Source organism: Glossina fuscipes, unplaced genomic scaffold (genome assembly GCF_014805625.2).
Source record: "Glossina fuscipes isolate IAEA_lab_2018 unplaced genomic scaffold, Yale_Gfus_2 1, whole genome shotgun sequence".
NCBI classification, from domain to species: Eukaryota; Metazoa; Arthropoda; class Insecta; order Diptera; family Glossinidae; genus Glossina; species Glossina fuscipes.
In genome coordinates this window covers 556,144-575,600 of record NW_023998415.1, presented here as the reverse complement: position 1 = coordinate 575,600, position 19,457 = coordinate 556,144, and the positions used below count along the sequence as shown (strand labels likewise).

The window sequence follows — 19,457 nt, the reverse complement described above, 5'->3', positions numbered from 1 at the left end:
CCACACCAATTAACAGAAAAAAACATGAAGAAGCCTTAGCCAAACGGAATGAGATAGACCCATTTCTTAAACGGATGGTGACTGGAGATGAGAAATGGATCACATACGATAACCCTGTGCGAAAACGATCGTGGTCGAAGAGCGGTGAAGCACCTCAAACGGCCAGGAAGGTTTTGCTATGCATTTGGTGGGACTGGAAGGGGATTATTTATTATGAGTTGCTTCCATATGGCCAAACGCTAAATTCTGATCTCTACTGTCAACAACTGGACCGTTTGAAGATAGCGATTGACCAGAAACGGCCAGAATTGGCCAACAGGAGAGGTGTTGTGTTCCACCAGGACAACGCTATGCCACACACATCTACAGTGACTCGCCAGAAACTTCGGGAGCTTGGTTGGGAAATTTTAATGCATCCGCCATACAGTCCGGACTTGGCACCAAGCGATTATCATCTTTTTCTTGCATTGCAAAATTTCTTTAATGATAAAAAATTGGAATCTAGGGAGGATTGTGGAAATCGACTACTAGAGTTTTTTGCAAATAGAGACCAGGACTTCTATGAGAGAGGCATTTTGAAGTTTCCTTTAAAATGGCAACAAATCATACAACAAAACGGTGCATATTTGAACCAAATCGGACAATCCGAAGCATGTTAAATAAAGTCCTGAATTTCATATAAAAATAATGGATTTCTTTTTCCCCAACCTAATATATAATTCGTTGATTTTTTAAGCTTACTGATTGTAGACAATAACTATTACAATTGAGCCGGTTTTGAGCATATAGCATCCACGATATATGAAGGACAATGATGAATTGATTTTTAATATGACAATGTTTGACTATATTGTAGGTCCAGCGAAAACTTCTATCGGTTTGATTGAACATCTCTTAGAAAACTGATACTGTTCGTCAGATGTTATAGATTAACTTCAATTGCTATTTATTTTGATAGAGAGAATTATCTGTTAGCTTACGTTACAATATTTTGAGTTATATAAGCTTTTCAATAATTATGAACTAAATAGTATTTTAAAAGAAAACTATGGGTGGAAATTGCGCCAACTGTTTGATACGTTTTAGGATTTTTCATGCACACCTTTAGGATTTGCAAGCAATTTGACAACATTTGTGTATTTATATTTTTGTTCTTTAATCAGTTCGCTGCGTACCTATTTTTAAAAATGCAACGAATGGTAATTTCAAAAAAGTTCATATTTTAACTAAAAAAAAGGCATTCTTTTGTTAATAAAAAATGCTCAGTTGAACATGTCGAAAATATTCTACTTACTTCTCTTTAAAATTTTGAGCAAAACCTTCGAACGAAAAGAAGTTTTTTACAACAATAAATTTTTTGTTCCCTCACTGTGCCACCTCAATTCTATAAAAAATTTCATAACCGAATATTTTCCTCATTTGCTTGCAAATGCCTCTTTGGCTGCATCTTTTAAAGACAGAGTCGTACGTTTAGCACTCTACGAATTGCAAAGCGATAAAGAACACGACAATAAAATGTATAATTCAACAGGCGAGTTCATAATCAACACCAAATGTTTCATACTAAAATTTTAATTTCTTTGCAGAATTAAAAAAAAAGTTTAATCTCAGCTTCAAGTTTATTCAACGGCTGTCTTCATAAAGCTACACTTATGAATTTTTGTTTTGATATATTTTTAAAAAAGTATAAACTATTTCCAAAGACATTTTTGAGCGACAACAATCGAGCTGGAAATAATCACCACCCAAGATATTGAGCTGTAACTTCTCATTCATTCGACGCAGGCGGCCTTTCTTGAGGGTTAAAAGAGCGCAAAATTTCAACAAAAAAAAATTTCTCTAAAGTAATGAAAACAAACAGTCAACACATTATTAAACCAATAAAAAAAACTTTACTTTGTTGTTACCTCTTAATACGTTAATTTTTATTAGTTGCACGTGGCAAAATAGTCATTAATTATGGGCTTGAACGTATGTAATACCTTGATTATACGAGAGATGGCTGAAAAGTTTCCCATCCAAATATGAAAATCATTACCTTTTACGAAATTCGCACTTATCCATACTTCGGGGATGATACGGTCAATCCAAGGGCCCTCCAAGATTTCAATACTTTTTTCATAAAACGATTTTTCGAAAACCTCAAAAAACGCTTTTGCATCAAATTTTAAGATTTTTCAGCAGAGAGTAATCATTATAGGTTAGACCTGGGATGGTCCGGTTATGTAATTTTGGAATTATAGCTATCTACTTGTGATTTCATACACTCTGCGTACCCGTTAACCATAAATTTGCAACCCCCGGCGCCATATGTTGAACTTGGGCGATCTTTTCGTCAGTGAATATAGCCTTTGGTCATTTCGAATATTTATCGTCGATTCGTCTCGAACGATTCGTCTTCAATTCGTTTATCTTTCAAGGCCATATACTTAACGACAGCTCGATACTCAATCCTCTTCATTTTCACAAAAACGTTCCCATTGACTCACTCATACGATAGTCAAGCATTCAAAATGACTGAAATTGTGATTAGTAGTTATCAATGCGTGCGCAAATATATTCTTCAACTTTTATGAACACACACGCAGACACAAGTGAAATCAGCTTCACGTTCAAGTCGTAAACTTTTTAGACAACCAATGTACATAGTTTCCTATACGTACTCATAAAAGCAATATCGCATTTCAGTATTACATCTGTTCCAACCATGTCCATGATCTTTATTTGTATTGCTTTCGTCTTGATCTCACACAACATAGTGCAACTTTTTCTTTCATTGTTCTGGTTTCCTTATATCTTATATCAGTTCGACTCCAAATATTTACCAACAAAATACCAGTATTATATTCTGATAATCAGGTTTACAAATTACAGATTAAATGGGATTATCAAATCTACTATATACAGCCTGCATTATGTGCACAAAGCGGGAAAAAGGAAAACATCTTTATTTGCGGTTTTGATATCTTCTTAAGGGCAAAAAGGTGTTTCAAAAGAAAGTATGTAAACCGCTTACACGCCTCTGCAAAGTTATAGTAAACAGATTACTTTATGTTATAATGCACGTGTATTTATCATGAACACAGATTGTTCAGTCATACGGACAATACGTGTAAATGCCAGTGGTAAAGCAGCAAGGCAACAATGTATTCGGTTTTTCGAGCAGAAATAAGAAAGGCAAAGAGATTAGGAAAACTGCAGTTACACTACAATGTTTCGTGCTAATAAGAAGAAAAATTAAACAAAAATAATACATTTTTTGTTTTTTTTTTATAAATTTCAGTTCATTATAAGCACAATTTCAAATGCAATCTTTTTTTCACATCTTTATTTATTGCAAATGAAAAAACTAGAGAAAACTTCATTATTCATGGATTTTTATAAAATATTTTCAATGAGGTTTCATTGTTTCCACAATTAGTATTTGTTTTTAAAAGCTGGACTTTGACTAAACTGAATTGAAACCGAAGATTCTGCGAGAGAACATGTTTTTAAACGGATCGCTTAGCTGTCTTCCGCTTAATCAAAAAAAAAAATAAAAATAAAAAAAAAAAAAAAAAAAAGCGAAAAAAAACTTAAGGAACCACAATATATTTCGATGTTCATAAACGGTGTTGCACTCCTATCACTTCGTATATGTTCTTTTATTCCAATTGTTTTTTCTCAACAATGCTCTAAAATATTAAGAACGTAAAAAACAGTAAACGTCTTTATAAATGCTTTTTTTTTTTTTAATTTTTGAAACCGTCATCAAAACAATTGATGTTTTGTTTGAAATTTTCTTTACATACTGTATTTATTGTTGTCGTTGTTGTTAGAAGTATATATATTTGAAGGCAGTTTAGGATTTGTTTTAAATCGCTGTGGAGTTCATGTACATATAGAATTTTTTGGCATTGCCTGGTTCTTTAAACTCGACGCTGGCGCGTTATATTGGATCTGTTATACGGTTTGTAATGCGCAAAAAGTTGCTTCGATTAGGTCCTCTTCTCCAATATCAGAGCATTACAGCTAAATCTACTAAAAAAATAGCTATAGCAAAGAGTTAGAGTTTTTCCGAAAATATTGACCTTTGAAATGAGTTCAATATCTAGCTTCACAAATTTATTCACTTACATCCTCTCTACATTTGAATATGTTCGGTCTTCGTAGCCTAACTTATGCGACAGTTCATATAGAAATATATATATTTTTATTTTTTTTTTTTAATTTTTAAAAAATTAATACTCGACATAGGCTTGACATAAACCTATAATATTTTTATTTTTGCGTATTTAATTTTCGTTTTTTTTTTTTTTTTGTACATAAAGGTTTGATTCTAAAGGACTAATTTAAGCGCAAAAATGACGCCTTCTTTGATTTCTACTGCAGCGTATTGCTAACAACAATAAACTTAAAAAATATCTAATTTCAGTAAATAATAATTAAATGTAAATATTAAGAAATGTTTTGTTCCCGTTCAATTAATTCAATCCTTAGGGATTTGCTACAGGAAGCTGGACTTTTTGTTAAAAAATAATGTTTTTTCGGGGGTTTAAAGTCTCTAATCTAATTAGTTATTTATGATTACATGAAAATTCGCTTAGCGAAAACCGATGTCCATATGAATTCGTTCGGCTTGATAGAAATATTTGCTCGATCCACAAATATCGAAGCATGATTTCAATAAATCATTAAAAGATTTGTTTGGCAGTCAATATTGTAGCAGGAGGCATGGAAGAGCGGAAGGGGTGGAGCAATATTAATTGAATACGATAAACAAATGCAAAATAAATTACTTATTACTTACTCGACCAAAATCATATGATATTTGCCTTAAACACCTAGATAAGCTGAATAAGTTTTTGCATCAATCCTTGGACTAACATGTCCTATAAATTTTGTAAATGACCACACGCAATATTTTGAAATTTGCAATGTTTAAAACAGGTTCTTTTCCATCCAAAGTGGATGATGTCCCCTTTTGCATTTGATCTGGCGCCACCTCTGTATTAATCGTAATAATGCGAAAACAGTAATCTGTACAGTCTCCAACCGATTGTCATAGAATTGTATTCTTTCTGCTTGAAATTCTACCAAAACATGTGTTTTGAACGCAACAACGCCCTCTTCCACTGACGAAATTCGTACTACATACAATTTATTCTTGCCGTTCGGAAACAAAAACAATCATTCAAATTATGATTGTGAAGCAAACGATCGGTTAATTCGATTTTTCGAGTTTTTAAATAGTCCGTTACTAGAAAAGATGAACAACTTTTGTTGTATTTGATTCATCTTAAAATACCTACGCAATCAATTACTGTTTACTTTCCTGCAATTTTATATCGCCATCGCATTTCTTAAGCATTTGTTCGCGTCCATTGACATGAGCATCTTTCCGAGATTATGTGAAATGATGTGGAATCCAGTGGACACAAACCTCTTTCACGCAAATATGACCATGTAATATTTTATATATGCTTATGAAACTAACGCCTAAGGTTGTGTCAATTCCCAAGCATCACTGTTTTCTCGCATATTAAGTGATATCAAAAGATCTCTGTGACTTTCGTCGGTGAGCGACAGGCGACCACGATTAAACTCATTATATCAGCTTTTCTGAAGGGCAAAGGGTGACGCTTCGTCGCCAAATTTCAAGGTAAAAAAAGGAGATCGATGCACTGATGATGAATCGAAGTCTTGATGATTCACATAGAAACTTGTAAAAAATCATCGAACTAAACTTTTCACGAGTTAATGCAATTTTTGTGCACAAACCGAATTTTCAAGTCAAAATGGTCTGACAAAGGTTGTGTTCAAGAATGCTAAATTTTCCCATGGAAACATCAGATGGTACCCGACAGCAATTATTGCTGCCAAGCGTCAAAATAGAAATAGTGCCGTGCGTACCAAATAATGGTATACATGGTATGCATGGTATAATGTCCTTCCACTGTCCTGAGAAGGTACAAAGCTTTGAACGACAAAATTGCAAAAAAATAACAGCAAGTTAGACCGGTGACTTATTGAGTAATGTCGTATATTACATTGACAAAGCTTTTCGATCCATTATTGAAATAATTTTGTACTTTGTCCCTATCTATTGCATAAGCATCAGAATAATTAACTATATTCCTTAGGTTACGTCCGCTCACCCGTGATATCTTCGATCATTGCACTAGATTGTAGTGTCTTAGTAAAAATCTCTATAACATTTAAATGCCTTAATCAACTTAAATAGAGTAGATATTAGCTCACTGCCAAGTGCAAAATTAATAATCAAATTTTTATGAGGTACACAAATTTCACAAGAACAAAAATAAAACTTTCTCACTTATTTTTTTTTTTAATGTACATACAAAACTTCGTTCACTTCGTTTACACAACAAAGAAGAGCATGTAAATGCACAAAATATGTAATAGTAACATAACATGTTTTAATATAAAGTTGAAATCATATTAATAATTTCTTCAGGACACCAGTCCATATAATCTAGACAGTTTGTTGCGGTATCCATATGATTATCAGTTGTGATTCCTGTTTGAGTTTTCGATTGGCTACCTCGGTATTCGGCCTGATAGAGGTCGTGTTGCGTAAGACCTGATAATAATAGAGATGGAGTTTCTCGTGCTGACGTTGTTGGCCTATATAATTATGTGTAATTGAAAAACAAGAAGACGAAAAGGGGGGAATAATGGAATGAAGAGAATGGGTCCCAAAGGAGTAATTACCACGAACTAAGTATATAATAGCACACATGCAAACGCACATACACTTAAAAACACATTTATATGTGGATCTCAAACGAATGCACACATTGACGATACAGATTGGTATAAATTTAGTACATTTCATTTATACTAAGCTTGTACATTTTGCATTAATGAATGTGTGTCTGCGTGCTGGCTTATCTTCGTAATTACATACATGAATAATATTTTGAAAATGCTTCCCAATACGCCGTTGTTTTCGTCCAAATTGGAAGAGGCTATTTCACAAATTGTTCTCAGTAGACATGCCGTACCATTCATGTGGAAATAATTTAAATAACCAACGAATGTTTGATAAAATGAGTGCCGTCCATAATAAGTCGGTCGATGCGGGGTACGTTTACTTTTCGCCATTTGTCGACCGTCAATGGCGGTTATATTATTACTAATGCCCAGCAACTCCTCATCTAAATTCCACTTTATCGTGAGCAGAAGTAAAACAACGCGTTATGAAATTTCACTAAGCGCACGCATATATCTATACATGACAACATCGTTTACTTACCCTATCAATCCATTCATGGTAAGAATCATTTGACGGCAAACCATAATTGGCCTCAAAATTGAAGGCCACATAAATATTACGATTGGGCAAATCCAATGGCATGGCCACAGCGGCTAAATACTTAAAACAATACGATGAGATGTAAAACGTTTTCGGTCGGTGTTATTCTTTTGGATTAATTAATTTTAGGAAATTTTAAATACTTACACCAAATGATCCGTGTTTGGTAAAAAGCACATTGCTTTTGGTTGATTTCAATAATATTGTCACTACAACGATATGCGACCATTGTTTTAACGGTACAACGGGCAGTTGCTCTAAAGAAAACATATCGCTATTCTTCAAAGGTTAATTTGTAACTGTTGCGCTTTTAGCTACTATGAGAAACTTTCACTCTGCACTTGACAGTGCAATTTTCTCGCTGCGCAAATATTGAAGGAGGTTAGGTTATTTCGCAGCGAATCTTAGATATCATCCATTTATTTGTCAAGCAAAGAGCATTAAATTATAAAAATGTGTTTGTAAAATGTATGTGTGTGTTTATGCGAGTAACAATAAATGAAATTACGAACATATACGGAAGAAATAATGCAAATTATGCAAATTATGCATTTTGAACATTTTAACGGTCTTGCTGCAAATGCAAATGAAGAATACAAATTAAAATGAAGAATGCGTGTAAACAAAATGAACAAATCTAACTACGCACAATTTTCGATTTCCCTCCCTAATCGTTTATTGTGGTCTTATAACAGCAGTAGCCAGTCTACTGTGCGTTATATACAATCTGCATATAGTATTACAAATGGGTTGAAAAATTTAGTAGATTCCCCTTAATACATGCAAAATAAGTACGAACGGAAACAGGGTGTGAATGCATTCTTTCTTAAGTGAAAAATGCATTTCCAGAACCAATTTAACCTTTTCGTCATCACAAGAATTTGTTGTTCGTTTAGAAAGTTTATGAATCGTATGAACCGAGTAAGTTGAGAATATATTTTCACCGCTGTCGTATTTATGGATTATATTTGTGGTTGTAGTTGTGAAAAGAATTCTTGCACTAATTGAATGCGATCACAGCGCTAAGCAAGATAGATTGGCGCGAACTCAGTCTCGCATACTTTAATTATATCATTGTAGTATTGTAGATTCTAACAGGGGCGCCTAGCATTCATTTGCTTTCGCGTGTAATTATATTGGATCCATCATATGAGCTAAATAAGTTTTCTGAAAGAAATTGAGGAAGACGTCAAAAGGATATCAGTATAAGTTTTTGATCTTCAACTATTGCATAAATAATAGCAACACCCGGTATTGCTTCACAAATGATTAAATCAGAAACGAGCACACAAACAGATTAACGATTTACATTTGCAGCCTACTTTAAAGTGTTAATTAAAGCAACTTGTTTTGGGAAATGTTGTTCTAAGATGTGAAATAAGTGATCGAAGAATAGGCAAACAAACAATATAGAAGAAGAATTCTAAAACGTAAAAAAACAAAAACTGGTTTCTTCGTGCGTAACTAATATTTGTTCTTAATTGATTAAGATGTTTTAATTTTTCATGGGTTACTTTCGATACCAACCTTAGAAACCGATTCAGTTTGAGAGAGTGACTCTGGATTTCAGTCATTCTATGGAAATATGTCAAAACTTATTTTACTTTGTGTTTAAGAAATGTTGCTTGATAAAGTTGTGAATAGTCTTTTATTTTTAATAAGCTTGTATCGTTTACCAGTGAGCGCTAAGCTACCTTTAATATTTCCACCCACTTCACCTACCCGAACGCAGGTAAGTTAACACCTTGTTTTTAAATCGTTGCGCATTCGACTTTTTTTTTCTGTTTTATAAAGTTATTCTTTAAATAAGTTTATGAACGCATTACAGTGGTTAGCGGGCATTGGCATACCATTGGAAGATTTAGACTATGAAGCTTTGACTACTGGCTATGTCCTGAAAGCTGAGTATTTTTTACCTTACGACGTGGAACAACTCAAACAACAAACTCCTCTACCCATAACAGTGCGCAAACTTAATAATCAAATGACAACATCGAAACATTTTTTGACCGCCGTCAATGAATTGGCGGTAAACTCAACTGCAACTGTATCTTCAAAGAGAAATCAAAACTACCGAAGCAGCTACCGCTGGGCTATGTACAAAGGCTTAGAAATTTTAACACAGCGGTGAGTTCAATTGTATATACGCTTTAAAAAAAAGTAGAGAAAAAGCAAATGTAAACATAAAATTCTATTGTTTAAAGATTGGGATTAGGAGGTCGTGACTGCGTAATGAAAAGTATTTGCGAAGTAGCTGAGGCACCTTTTCATTATTACAACGGTTTATTTGCGGAGCTATTTTATATATTGCTAACGTAAGTTTTCCTTTTTTGTAACCATCGTATGAGCTTCGTTTTAATTTATTTACGTATTTTTAGACCTTCATCGTCGACCGATAAAATTTCTACTTACAAGGATAATGAATATTTTCAAGCTGAGTATTTGGGACGTTCTGGTGCTAATTGCCATTTAGCGTTTAGTTCGTGTCCAAAATCCTTGCTGGCTTGCATTACAAAAGTACAAAAGTTAACCGAAGATCTTATTGAATACCTCGGCTAAGAAATTTTTTAAAGCATTAATTTTTAAGAAAACAAAATATGTTATTTAGTTAAAAACTAAAAATATATTTTTTTCCACACACCCTATAAATTTGTCTATAAAATAAGTTATTAGAAAAATAAATAAATAAACTTCTTCTTCTTCTGTCATTCATCAAGTTGACAACTGAAAATTCGCTGGAATGTGTAAAAAAGGCCCAACGTAAACACAGAGTTCTTTGTTTTGGGCCTTAGTTAAATTGTGGTTAGATTTGGTATAAGATGTTATTATTTATTTACTTTAGTGATTATTTGATTAAAGATTTTTTTTCATTGTTAATTTTGCGTGTTATACGTCCGCCACGATATTTTTTTTTTTTTTTTGTAGTTTTTATTAAAATACGCATATTACTCGTCCGTCACGTAAGATATGACAAAAGAGCGAGGAGTAAATTCCGATGTATAAGATGTAATGTGGTACATGAGTAAAAAAAGTTATATGAAAGAATTGACCGATGTGAGAGCAAAACAATGTAAAAGAGAGTAGGTTCATAAATTGACTGTAAACGCTTATAAGTCTTAATTGCATGATTTCAAAAAAGAAAAGATTGCGACTTAAGCTGTTAAATTGCGAGAACGCAAAATTTCAAGAATGCTGTGATCACGAAGAACACACAGACTGAATTTGCGAAGCGTGGAATGGCGAATAAAAGTGGTAACATTCGGGCAGACAAATAAGATATGATCAGAAGATTGTAAGACTCCACATGTGCATAAAGGGTTGTTTACCATGTTAATTTTGAATAGATGATCATTACATATCGTGCGATTGATCATCAGCCTGTTAATAAGAGAAATAATGCCGCTTCTGAGACCGCAAATGATAAACCAAGAAGCTTTATTTATTTGTGGAAATGAAGAGTATAAATAACGACCGTCAGGTAAGTCATCCCGTCGCTGTTGCCAAGAAAGAATTGAATGCTTTTTGTCAATTGTCCCGTGATCTTCAGGAATAACGGCACGATCATTATAAAGAGATGATCGGGCAGAAGCAATTTTATCTTCAGCATTGTTGCTGAGAATTCCCATGTGACTGGACGCCCAGAGAAAATGAAAACAAAATATATCAAACTTGAGGCTATAAAGTAAGCATCTGATTATTGTAAAGCGAATAAAGCAGATTCACTGTCTGATATCACAAGGAATTTCTTTTGAAATTGAGTACTCGCTAAGCGGATGGTTTCTAGGATCGCAAGATCTTCAGCCGAGAATATAGTGGGGATTTGAGAAGTAGACGTCTCTGTTAATATCTGGAAACCAAACGCCACTGCCTACAACATTGGTCTTAGATTCGTCAGTAGAAATGAAAGAAAAATGTTTCTATTTGGTATTGACTAAGTTCGAGTAACGGTGATGTACCTCTACCAGAGTAACTGTGGATTTTCTCACCGGAAAGAATTTAATTACAGATCGCAAATATTGAGAACCAAGAGGAATTTTGAATAAACTATGTACCCCCGTTCTTAGAATAATGCAGTTATTAGTTTTGCCAGCAAAAATTTTAAAGAAGAAAGGAGAGGAATTGAGAAATATAAAGTTGTAAATGAAAGGTGAGGCCGGATGATTCTCAAATGATAGAATTTTATTCGATAAAAAATTTGCGAGTAAATGAAATCTTTTTTGTGGAGGCATAACATTTGCAATTTGTTCCAAGCTTAGTGCGTGCGTAGAATTCATTCCACCAAGCGCCAGCCGAAGGCATTTTCATTGGATTCTGCATAATTTCAAAAGGTCGTCAGGCGTATTCTAATTTTGGTCGGATTAAGCCAGAATACAGTTTACTCATGTAAGAAAGTTCAGAGCCACAAGAAATATCCCAAATAGAGTTTTGATTACACTGACAAAAGTTTCGAGTGCAGGAGTAAGTCCAAAAAGTCGAAAGTTTTAACAAACGGGATGGAAGAACCATAGATGAGCAGAGGAGTAACCGTGAAGTCTGTCCTTTTTTTTGAAAAGACCAAGCATTTGGTCGTATTGACCGAAAGTGTGGTTTGAAATGATTTAAGCCAAGAGGAAATATTGTTGAGGGCAGATTGAAAATTGCGCCTACATAAATCTGGATCAGAGTTGGAACTAAAAATGGCAGGATCGTCAGCATAGCCCACGATTGAGATATTTTCAAGGAGGAACTGAAAATTTTGTTAACATATAAATTAAAGAGAACTTATTACAGATCTCTGAGGAACACCTACTTAAGATCTCCTTTGTACAACGACACCATCATCATTGTTAACTGACATGTTTTTATGGAGAAAGAGATTATATAACAAATTACATAATTTGGTAGGGATATTCAAAGAGAGAAGAATAGATTTTAAGATGTCGATATTGACAAAATCAAGCGTTGAGATTATGTCCACTGAGAAAGTCGTTCTTGGCAAACGCTGAATTTACTGCTGACTGCAAAGTGACGATGTTGTCTTGGGCAGATCTGTAACGTCTGAAACCAAATTAAAAATTGCTGAGAATATGTTTGGACTCGAGATACCAGTCTAGACACTTTCTCGAAAATTTTAGTAAGGGTGGAAACTAAGGCAATATATATGCAGGAATTAAAATTAACTGGCGAGTTACTCCTTTTTCTTAAAGTGAAGGTTTGAAAGTCGTACCAGAAAGAGGGTATGTAGTCGATAATTAGAATATTATTAAATTCTTTTAGTGGAATTAATATTTTGTCAATATTCAAAATTTTGAAGTGATTATTACGAATACCATCTAAGCCCGGAGCTGAGTCTTTTAAGAAATTAACGGCTTTGTCGAGCTCAGAAAGAGATATGACGTTTAAGAAAAAATTATCATGTTCCTCATTGAGGGAAACAGAGGGAATTACAGGACCAGAAGGTCCCGCAGGTTTGTCGTAGTACTCGTTCAAGTGTTGTGAGGGAGAAAGTGGCACCTCAGAAAATTGTGAAAGTGACCCAAGGATCTGAGCTTGATATGTCGCTGAGATCGACGGTTTCACAAAATTGTTTCCAACCTTTACATTTTTCCAGCCTGAGAGTATAAATATATTCTTTTCTAATATCGACCAAAAATTTGAAATTTATTGTAGAAGGAGATCTTTTGCATCTATTTACAGCGAGTCTAAGTTTGATGGTGCATGCCGTGTTCCACCAAGGATTAGGAGGATGGGATATTTTAGAAGACTTTCAGTTCGGAGCTTCAGTGAAAGACTTTGAGAATTTATAAAAGAAGCAAACCGAAGAATCATTTGTTTGGATGATATTTGAAATGTTACAGATGGTATTGTTAAGTAAAGAAGGTTTGATGTACTTTCGAACATGGGTATGTAAGTGGCAGCGGGTAAAAGGACGCAAACGAAAGCCAATTTCCAGTAGACAGTGAGAACTACATAAGGTGTCGTTAAGGATCTTCCAGGTACTCAGAGAACTTAGATTAGGTGTACAGATTTATGCAAGAAGAGACGGAACCAAAATAAGTAGGGTCACCATTACTTAGTAAGACTAAATTGTTGCTTTCAAGAAAATCTTGTAATTGCCTCTTGAATTGGAGAAGCGACTACACCAACAAACATTGTGAGCTTTAAAATCACTACATATTAATGCAGATATCTCGGATCTGAAAGAAAACAATCTATTAATAGCAGAATCAAAAACATTACAATTAGGTGGAATATAACAACTATTGATGAGGAGTTCCGCAAAGGAAGTGTAAATGGTGAGCTGCACGCTTCAATGGATACACAATTTGCAAAATTAGAAATGTTAGAGGATGAAAGTTTATTAGGCGAACGTTGACGGCGTAGAAAAGTTCTGACGTGTGCTTCAAAAAGAAAGACTAGGCTTTTCTCTTATTTTGTCTTTCATTCGTTACCAGTGAAATAAATTCAGTTTTCTTTGACGTTAAATAAACTATTTTTAAATATCAAACAAATAAATCATTTTACGTCCCCAATTTTTCATTTTCGATCTCTTTTACATTTTAAGTAACAAGAAACTTTTTACGCAATCGTTTTCTTAAATATCACTTCGGCTTAATCATCGATCATCGTTGCGTTTCTGAATGAAATGGAATCTCTTTAACCAATTCCTGTGAGCCTACGGTGTAGGTTTCCTTGCCTTAACAAATAATTATATAAATTTTAATAAATATTGGTAAACAAAATCACGTTTAGGCTGGTCGTAGATCGATGTAATAGACACTTGGGTAAGTTTCTCTTTATATGCAGATGTTTAAGAAATTTTATTAACTTGCAAATATTGAAGCAACTGTTTAAAAGGCATTTAACCTACATATGTACACATATAAATTGCAATCAATTATTTTTAAATTAAACTTTTTGAAACTTTTATTCTTCTTGGTTAGCAACGGTAGCGTTAAGCTGTCGTCTTTTTTTTAGGAAAAAAACAATTCGTATTGAATGTTAGTTTAAAGTGTCACTTGATAAAGGAAGTAGGAGGTTATGTTGTGGTTGGTTCATGTTATTTGTGCTCTTTCTCTTTATCTCTATGTGCGACGAATCAGTGTACGCCTCTTGTAGTGCCTATCGTTTTCCAGGTTTTGTTCTGATGAAAGATAAAACGTGTAGGTTATAACTCGTGATATTCTTCAATTTACTTACCTTTCAAAACATTTTCGTATATTTTTCTATTGTTTATTTGCGCTGAAAGTTGATCTATGTTATATTTGAGATGAAATAAGATTCTTATTGAAGTATTTTCATTTATATGCTTAGCTTTGTTTTTAAGTGGTTTTGCGTTGAATTGGTTTGATTATCGTTTTGTTTTTAGGATATTCGTACTTCTTCTTATTGTACTTTTAAATACACGGAAATGCCATGAATTAGATGTTTTTGTTGTGTGAATCTTTTTTTATTACAGCTTTCTGAAGAGACAAGACACTTTAATGCAGGTGCGTCTAAGCATGATAATAATAAACATGAATGTAAAGTAAATAAAAGAAATGAATAAGAAAATAATATAAAAAAAAATTCTAATAAAAAAGTACAAGCAGAAAAGGGAAAAGATGGAGAGAGAGAGATAGGAAGGGAGAGTGATGAACGTAGGAGGGGAAGGTGAGGGGGGATGGACGGGACGCACGAGTGGAGGAGAAGAAGGCGTAGAGAGAGAAACAAATATGTTTTGACGCGTACTTTGATGGCAATATTAAATATCACAGTGTAATCTTTGGTAGAAGTGAAGAGATCGTGATAGATATGAAGTATGACATCTATTATCTCACTTCCTCGACATTAGTTAAAAAGATTTCATTAAAAAATGCATTGGCAACAGTGTACTCCTTAGCCATCTAGAGAGACAAAGCAAAACAGGAGCAATTCGTCATTGGTTGGGTGACAGGGTAAAGGTGATTGAGTTCCGTTTTCATTGCCATGACCGTCTTTAGATACGTCTTGAAATATAATCATACTTCTGTATCGATGTATAATATATTATTCATTTAATTGTGATAACAAATAATTTTATGAAACTTTATTTTTTTCAAAATTTATAATCATTTACCTAAATGCATACATCAAATTATTCTTCACTTAAATTATTATAAATATATCACAATAAACATTCCCTAATACTAATGTCACGTGGTTTTTTTAAAGTCTTTTTGTGCTTCACAAAACAAGTTAATGACAAAAACCAGATAAGAAATCTACCTATGAATATGTAAGATTATAAGATATGTGCAGTAAACCGTCGCCTTCTGTATATTGAAAGTTACAGACAACAATTTTTTTTTAAATCTAAATTTTTGAAACTTGACTACGATCATACACTAGGATTAAATACGCATACGCCAAGCTCCGTTTTCTTTCTCATTTTCGCGAAGTGTGAGCTTTAACATTACATGGTGCCGTATGTGCCGTCGTACATGTACTTTTTGTGACTCTTAATAGGTGTTGCTTATCCATACAACGAAATGAAAGCTAGACGGAGGCTTTATTCATCGTTTTTCTGATTCTTGTGGACAAATAATCGCTTATTACACTTCAGAAGTCGTCTAAAGGTATTTTTTTTGATTCACTGAAAGGAAAAGGATAAGAAAAACAAGTAAAAGCACTATATATATATTGTTTTTCAGTATAAGACGTTACAAAAGAAGTGCTCGAAAAAGTGTTCCGTTTGAACCATTTCGAATGGCGTCGATTTTTAGACGACAAAATGTTGGTGTATCAAACTTTATCGAAATTACTCAAAATTAAATTTCCCCCTATAGATTGAACACAAGTAAGCAAAGCAGCTAGACGGACAGCCAAGTTTCAGAAAATAATTCCAAAACGATCGTTATGAAAAAAGCTGGTTTATCTCAAATTCTTCAAGGTGTTGCATACATCCGCACAAACTTAATATATACTCTTGTACGGTAAATGGTGTAGGTTATAAAAACAAATACGTTCTTCTTTGAATGCGTCTTAAATAAATCTTTTAAAAAATATAGCAGAAATGCTCTCCAATACAATGTAAAGAAAAAAGTTTAAGGATATGAAAAATAACATATGAATATTTTTTCCGATTGTTACAAGCAGGACGAACAGGTGGCTTTCCTTATTGTAATACCGCATGTTAAACCGCACTATATGTAAACAGTCAATGGATAGTATATAGCGCGCAAGTTTATGTGTAATTAGTTACAGTTTGATAAACTAAAACACATGTGGTTATAAGGTTTGAAATGAAATTCGAGATTTATACCCGCACGTACATGTTTCATGTCACACGTTGTCAGCGTATGTTAGTCAGATTGTTTCTTTTTTTTTGTGACTTGAAAGATTTTTTTTCCTTTCTTCGTTGGTTTCTTTTGTAAAAATCTATGTAGATGGAACAAGAGTAGTAGCTACTTTGGTGTGACGCTTGGGGCCATCTGTGCTCATGTGTGCAGGGTTAAGTTACCTGAATCTTTTTTGTCACTTTAAAGTCTAACTACTTAGTCAGTGTAATCTTCGGGATGTGGTGTATGTGCAAAGCAAGTCAATAACTAAAAAAAAAAAAAAATTGTCTGGAGCAATTTTTTGCTAAAATTACTAGCATATGCTCAAAGATGTTATTTGTATCTTTTTTATAGTTGAGCAAATTTCTACTAATTAACGGTATTATAAATAAGATAAAAATAATATAAAGTAGGATTTTAAGGCTACTGCTGCGTCAACTGTAACATATGTTGAATTTGGAACACATAACATTATCACATACATCTTTAAGAAACTTTCTACGCTATATAGAAAATTTTAATTTTTAATCACTTTTTTATAGTTCCTCCACTCAATTGCTGACTAACTGATCTTAGGATTAAAACAAATTTTCCATTCTGAATTTACATGTTAATGCTTACCCTTAATATTCTGCTTACATTTGTTTCTTTTAACTTTTCTTTAAGCACGATTTTTTTGACGGCCGTACTTTAACAACTGAAAGACTTAAACTGTAATCAAAGTACCACTGTATATAAAATTACTACTCAAAATGAATTTTTTTAATTGATTACCTTCAAAACGCTTCAACTCGAGAGATATTATACTATACGATAACACTCGCTAATAATAATAATAATTAATAATAATAATAATAATTAATAATAATAATAATAATTAATAATAATATTAATAATTACAATAATGTATAATATTACATATAAAATATAATATACACAATAATATATTGTTATGAAATTCGCTTTTTACAAGATACAGTCCGTATCACTAGATCGCGGATATTTTATTCAAGAGAAATACACTTCAAAGTTCTTTTATTTCCAATTATATTCCTTAGCAGTAGAATCATTTATTTACAATTATGTTCCTTAAATGTAGGATTATTCACAATTTATTTTGGCCGTACTCTCAACTTCTACGTTCTTGCCGGACTAACTCTCTCTTCCACAAATATTCTATTTATGTACATTTTCACAAGCATGTTGCTATACCTAAATTTATGGTTTTATTTCTAATCCCAGCCTGCTTTTCCTCTAATTGTTATCATCGGCCTGCACCTGTATGAGGCGCCTTCGAATGCTTCTTTAGTTTTTCCTTCTTTAGGGAGTTTATTATTAGTGAAAATTACTTAGTTGAATTTAACTGGATTTGGGATTTTCGTAACACTATATTACATTTTCTCTATAAAACTATCTAGGATTTTAACAGGATGCGGTAAATTATGTCGCACGAAATTTCTGCAGGAATTTTTCCACATCCCTTATACATTATATATCGTACAGATTCCATGAATTTGAAAAAATAATACTACATAAGACGTATGATGATCAAGCGTCGTATTTAACGACAATTTCGACCTAATTAAGAAAAGCATAATTTTTACTCTATTTGTAAGAATCGAACTTATTCATCATCACTTCGATGGTACTTTTACATTACAACACCATTTTTTTGTAGAACGAGTTGTCAAGATCTTAGAACACATTTCAATTTTAACGATTACTTCACCATTTATCTTTTCCCCCTGCAGCATCTTTTAATTATTGCGGATTACATCTGAAAGAAGGTGATTCTTCATTCCTAAATTTTTATCCTATATGTGGCAGATACGTTCTTTGGTCATGCTCATTACTTCTGCCGTCGCTTTAGCCTTAATCCGACTTAAATGATGTTTTCGTTAGTGCTTACAGTTTCTTGATCCAAGCTGATACAGGTATATTGTCCTTGTAAATGCCAAAGAACACCTCTGAGAAAACAGTGAAGTAAAATATCCAATAAAAATTTCCGAAAAAATTATACAAGAAAGAAAAACATTCTGACGATCGAGGCTTTATTTCACAGTTTATTTACAAAAGATATGATTTAGAATTCGTTGTGTACTAATTAAAAAAAATGTTACTCCTTCGTGAGTAAATCGTTCTTCCTATCCGCTTTAAAACTTTCGTCTTTTCTATTCTTTTCATTCGCCAGATGCCAGCGCCGAATATTACTCTTTTTGCATTCTTACTATTGATATTGATGTTAATATTGATACTGATATTGATATTGATATTGGTATCGATATCGTCTCTCAAGTTTTATTAGTCCTCGAAAAAGAGTTTTTTTTTTTTATTTTTAAATCGAGAATTATTTTAAATTTTATAGGAGATTTATTTTCAAGTTTAGTCCCGGGTACTTCTTTTCTTAATGTAAGAAGTTTCTTCATCTGACAATTACGTCAAATTATCTTTTAAACACGTAAAGGATACTCGAAGCTGGGCCCTTCTTTTCATTACTTGTAGTTACTTAAAAGAAATGAAAAAGGTAAAATCTAACAAGGTAGATGGATATGTCAAGAGATTTCTGAAACTTTTTCCTTTCGTACCTTTTTTATTATTAATATAACTAAAATGAGATCAAGCCTTTCTTTTAATAAAATAAAAGCTGAACTCCCCTTCGAAATTCGTTTTCTCCTTTTTTTTTTTTGTGCATTCTTTTTTATTATTATTGTTTCCATAGACGTAATGTCTGTCCGTTTACATGTTGGTTTTTTATATTCATTACGTAGCGTTTGAGCCTTTTTTCACAATTTTCTCAATTGTGTGCAAAGAGAACGTTGACTTTCTGCATATAATGATTGCAACAAAAGCGCGAAACTCAA

At 33.1% G+C, this 19,457-nt stretch overlaps 2 protein-coding genes across 2 annotated transcripts; one reads left to right on the top strand and one right to left on the bottom strand.

The window, feature by feature from the left end:
• Positions 1–6,419: 6,419 nt before the first annotated feature.
• LOC119632046 lies at positions 6,420–7,588 on the bottom strand. The gene is made up of 4 exons (XM_038024732.1): positions 7,466–7,588; positions 7,259–7,378; positions 6,911–7,170; positions 6,420–6,627 (listed from the first exon to the last, which is right to left on the bottom strand). The coding sequence occupies exons 1-4, from the start codon at positions 7,586–7,588 to the stop codon at positions 6,420–6,422; spliced, it is 711 nt and encodes a 236-aa protein (XP_037880660.1).
• Positions 7,589–8,751: 1,163 nt separating this feature from the next.
• LOC119632370 lies at positions 8,752–9,941 on the top strand. The gene is made up of 4 exons (XM_038025235.1): positions 8,752–9,050; positions 9,147–9,445; positions 9,523–9,633; positions 9,697–9,941. Exons 1-4 carry the CDS (start codon positions 8,937–8,939, stop codon positions 9,875–9,877), a joined length of 705 nt encoding a protein of 234 aa, XP_037881163.1. The 5' UTR covers positions 8,752–8,936; the 3' UTR covers positions 9,878–9,941.
• Positions 9,942–19,457: the final 9,516 nt, after the last annotated feature.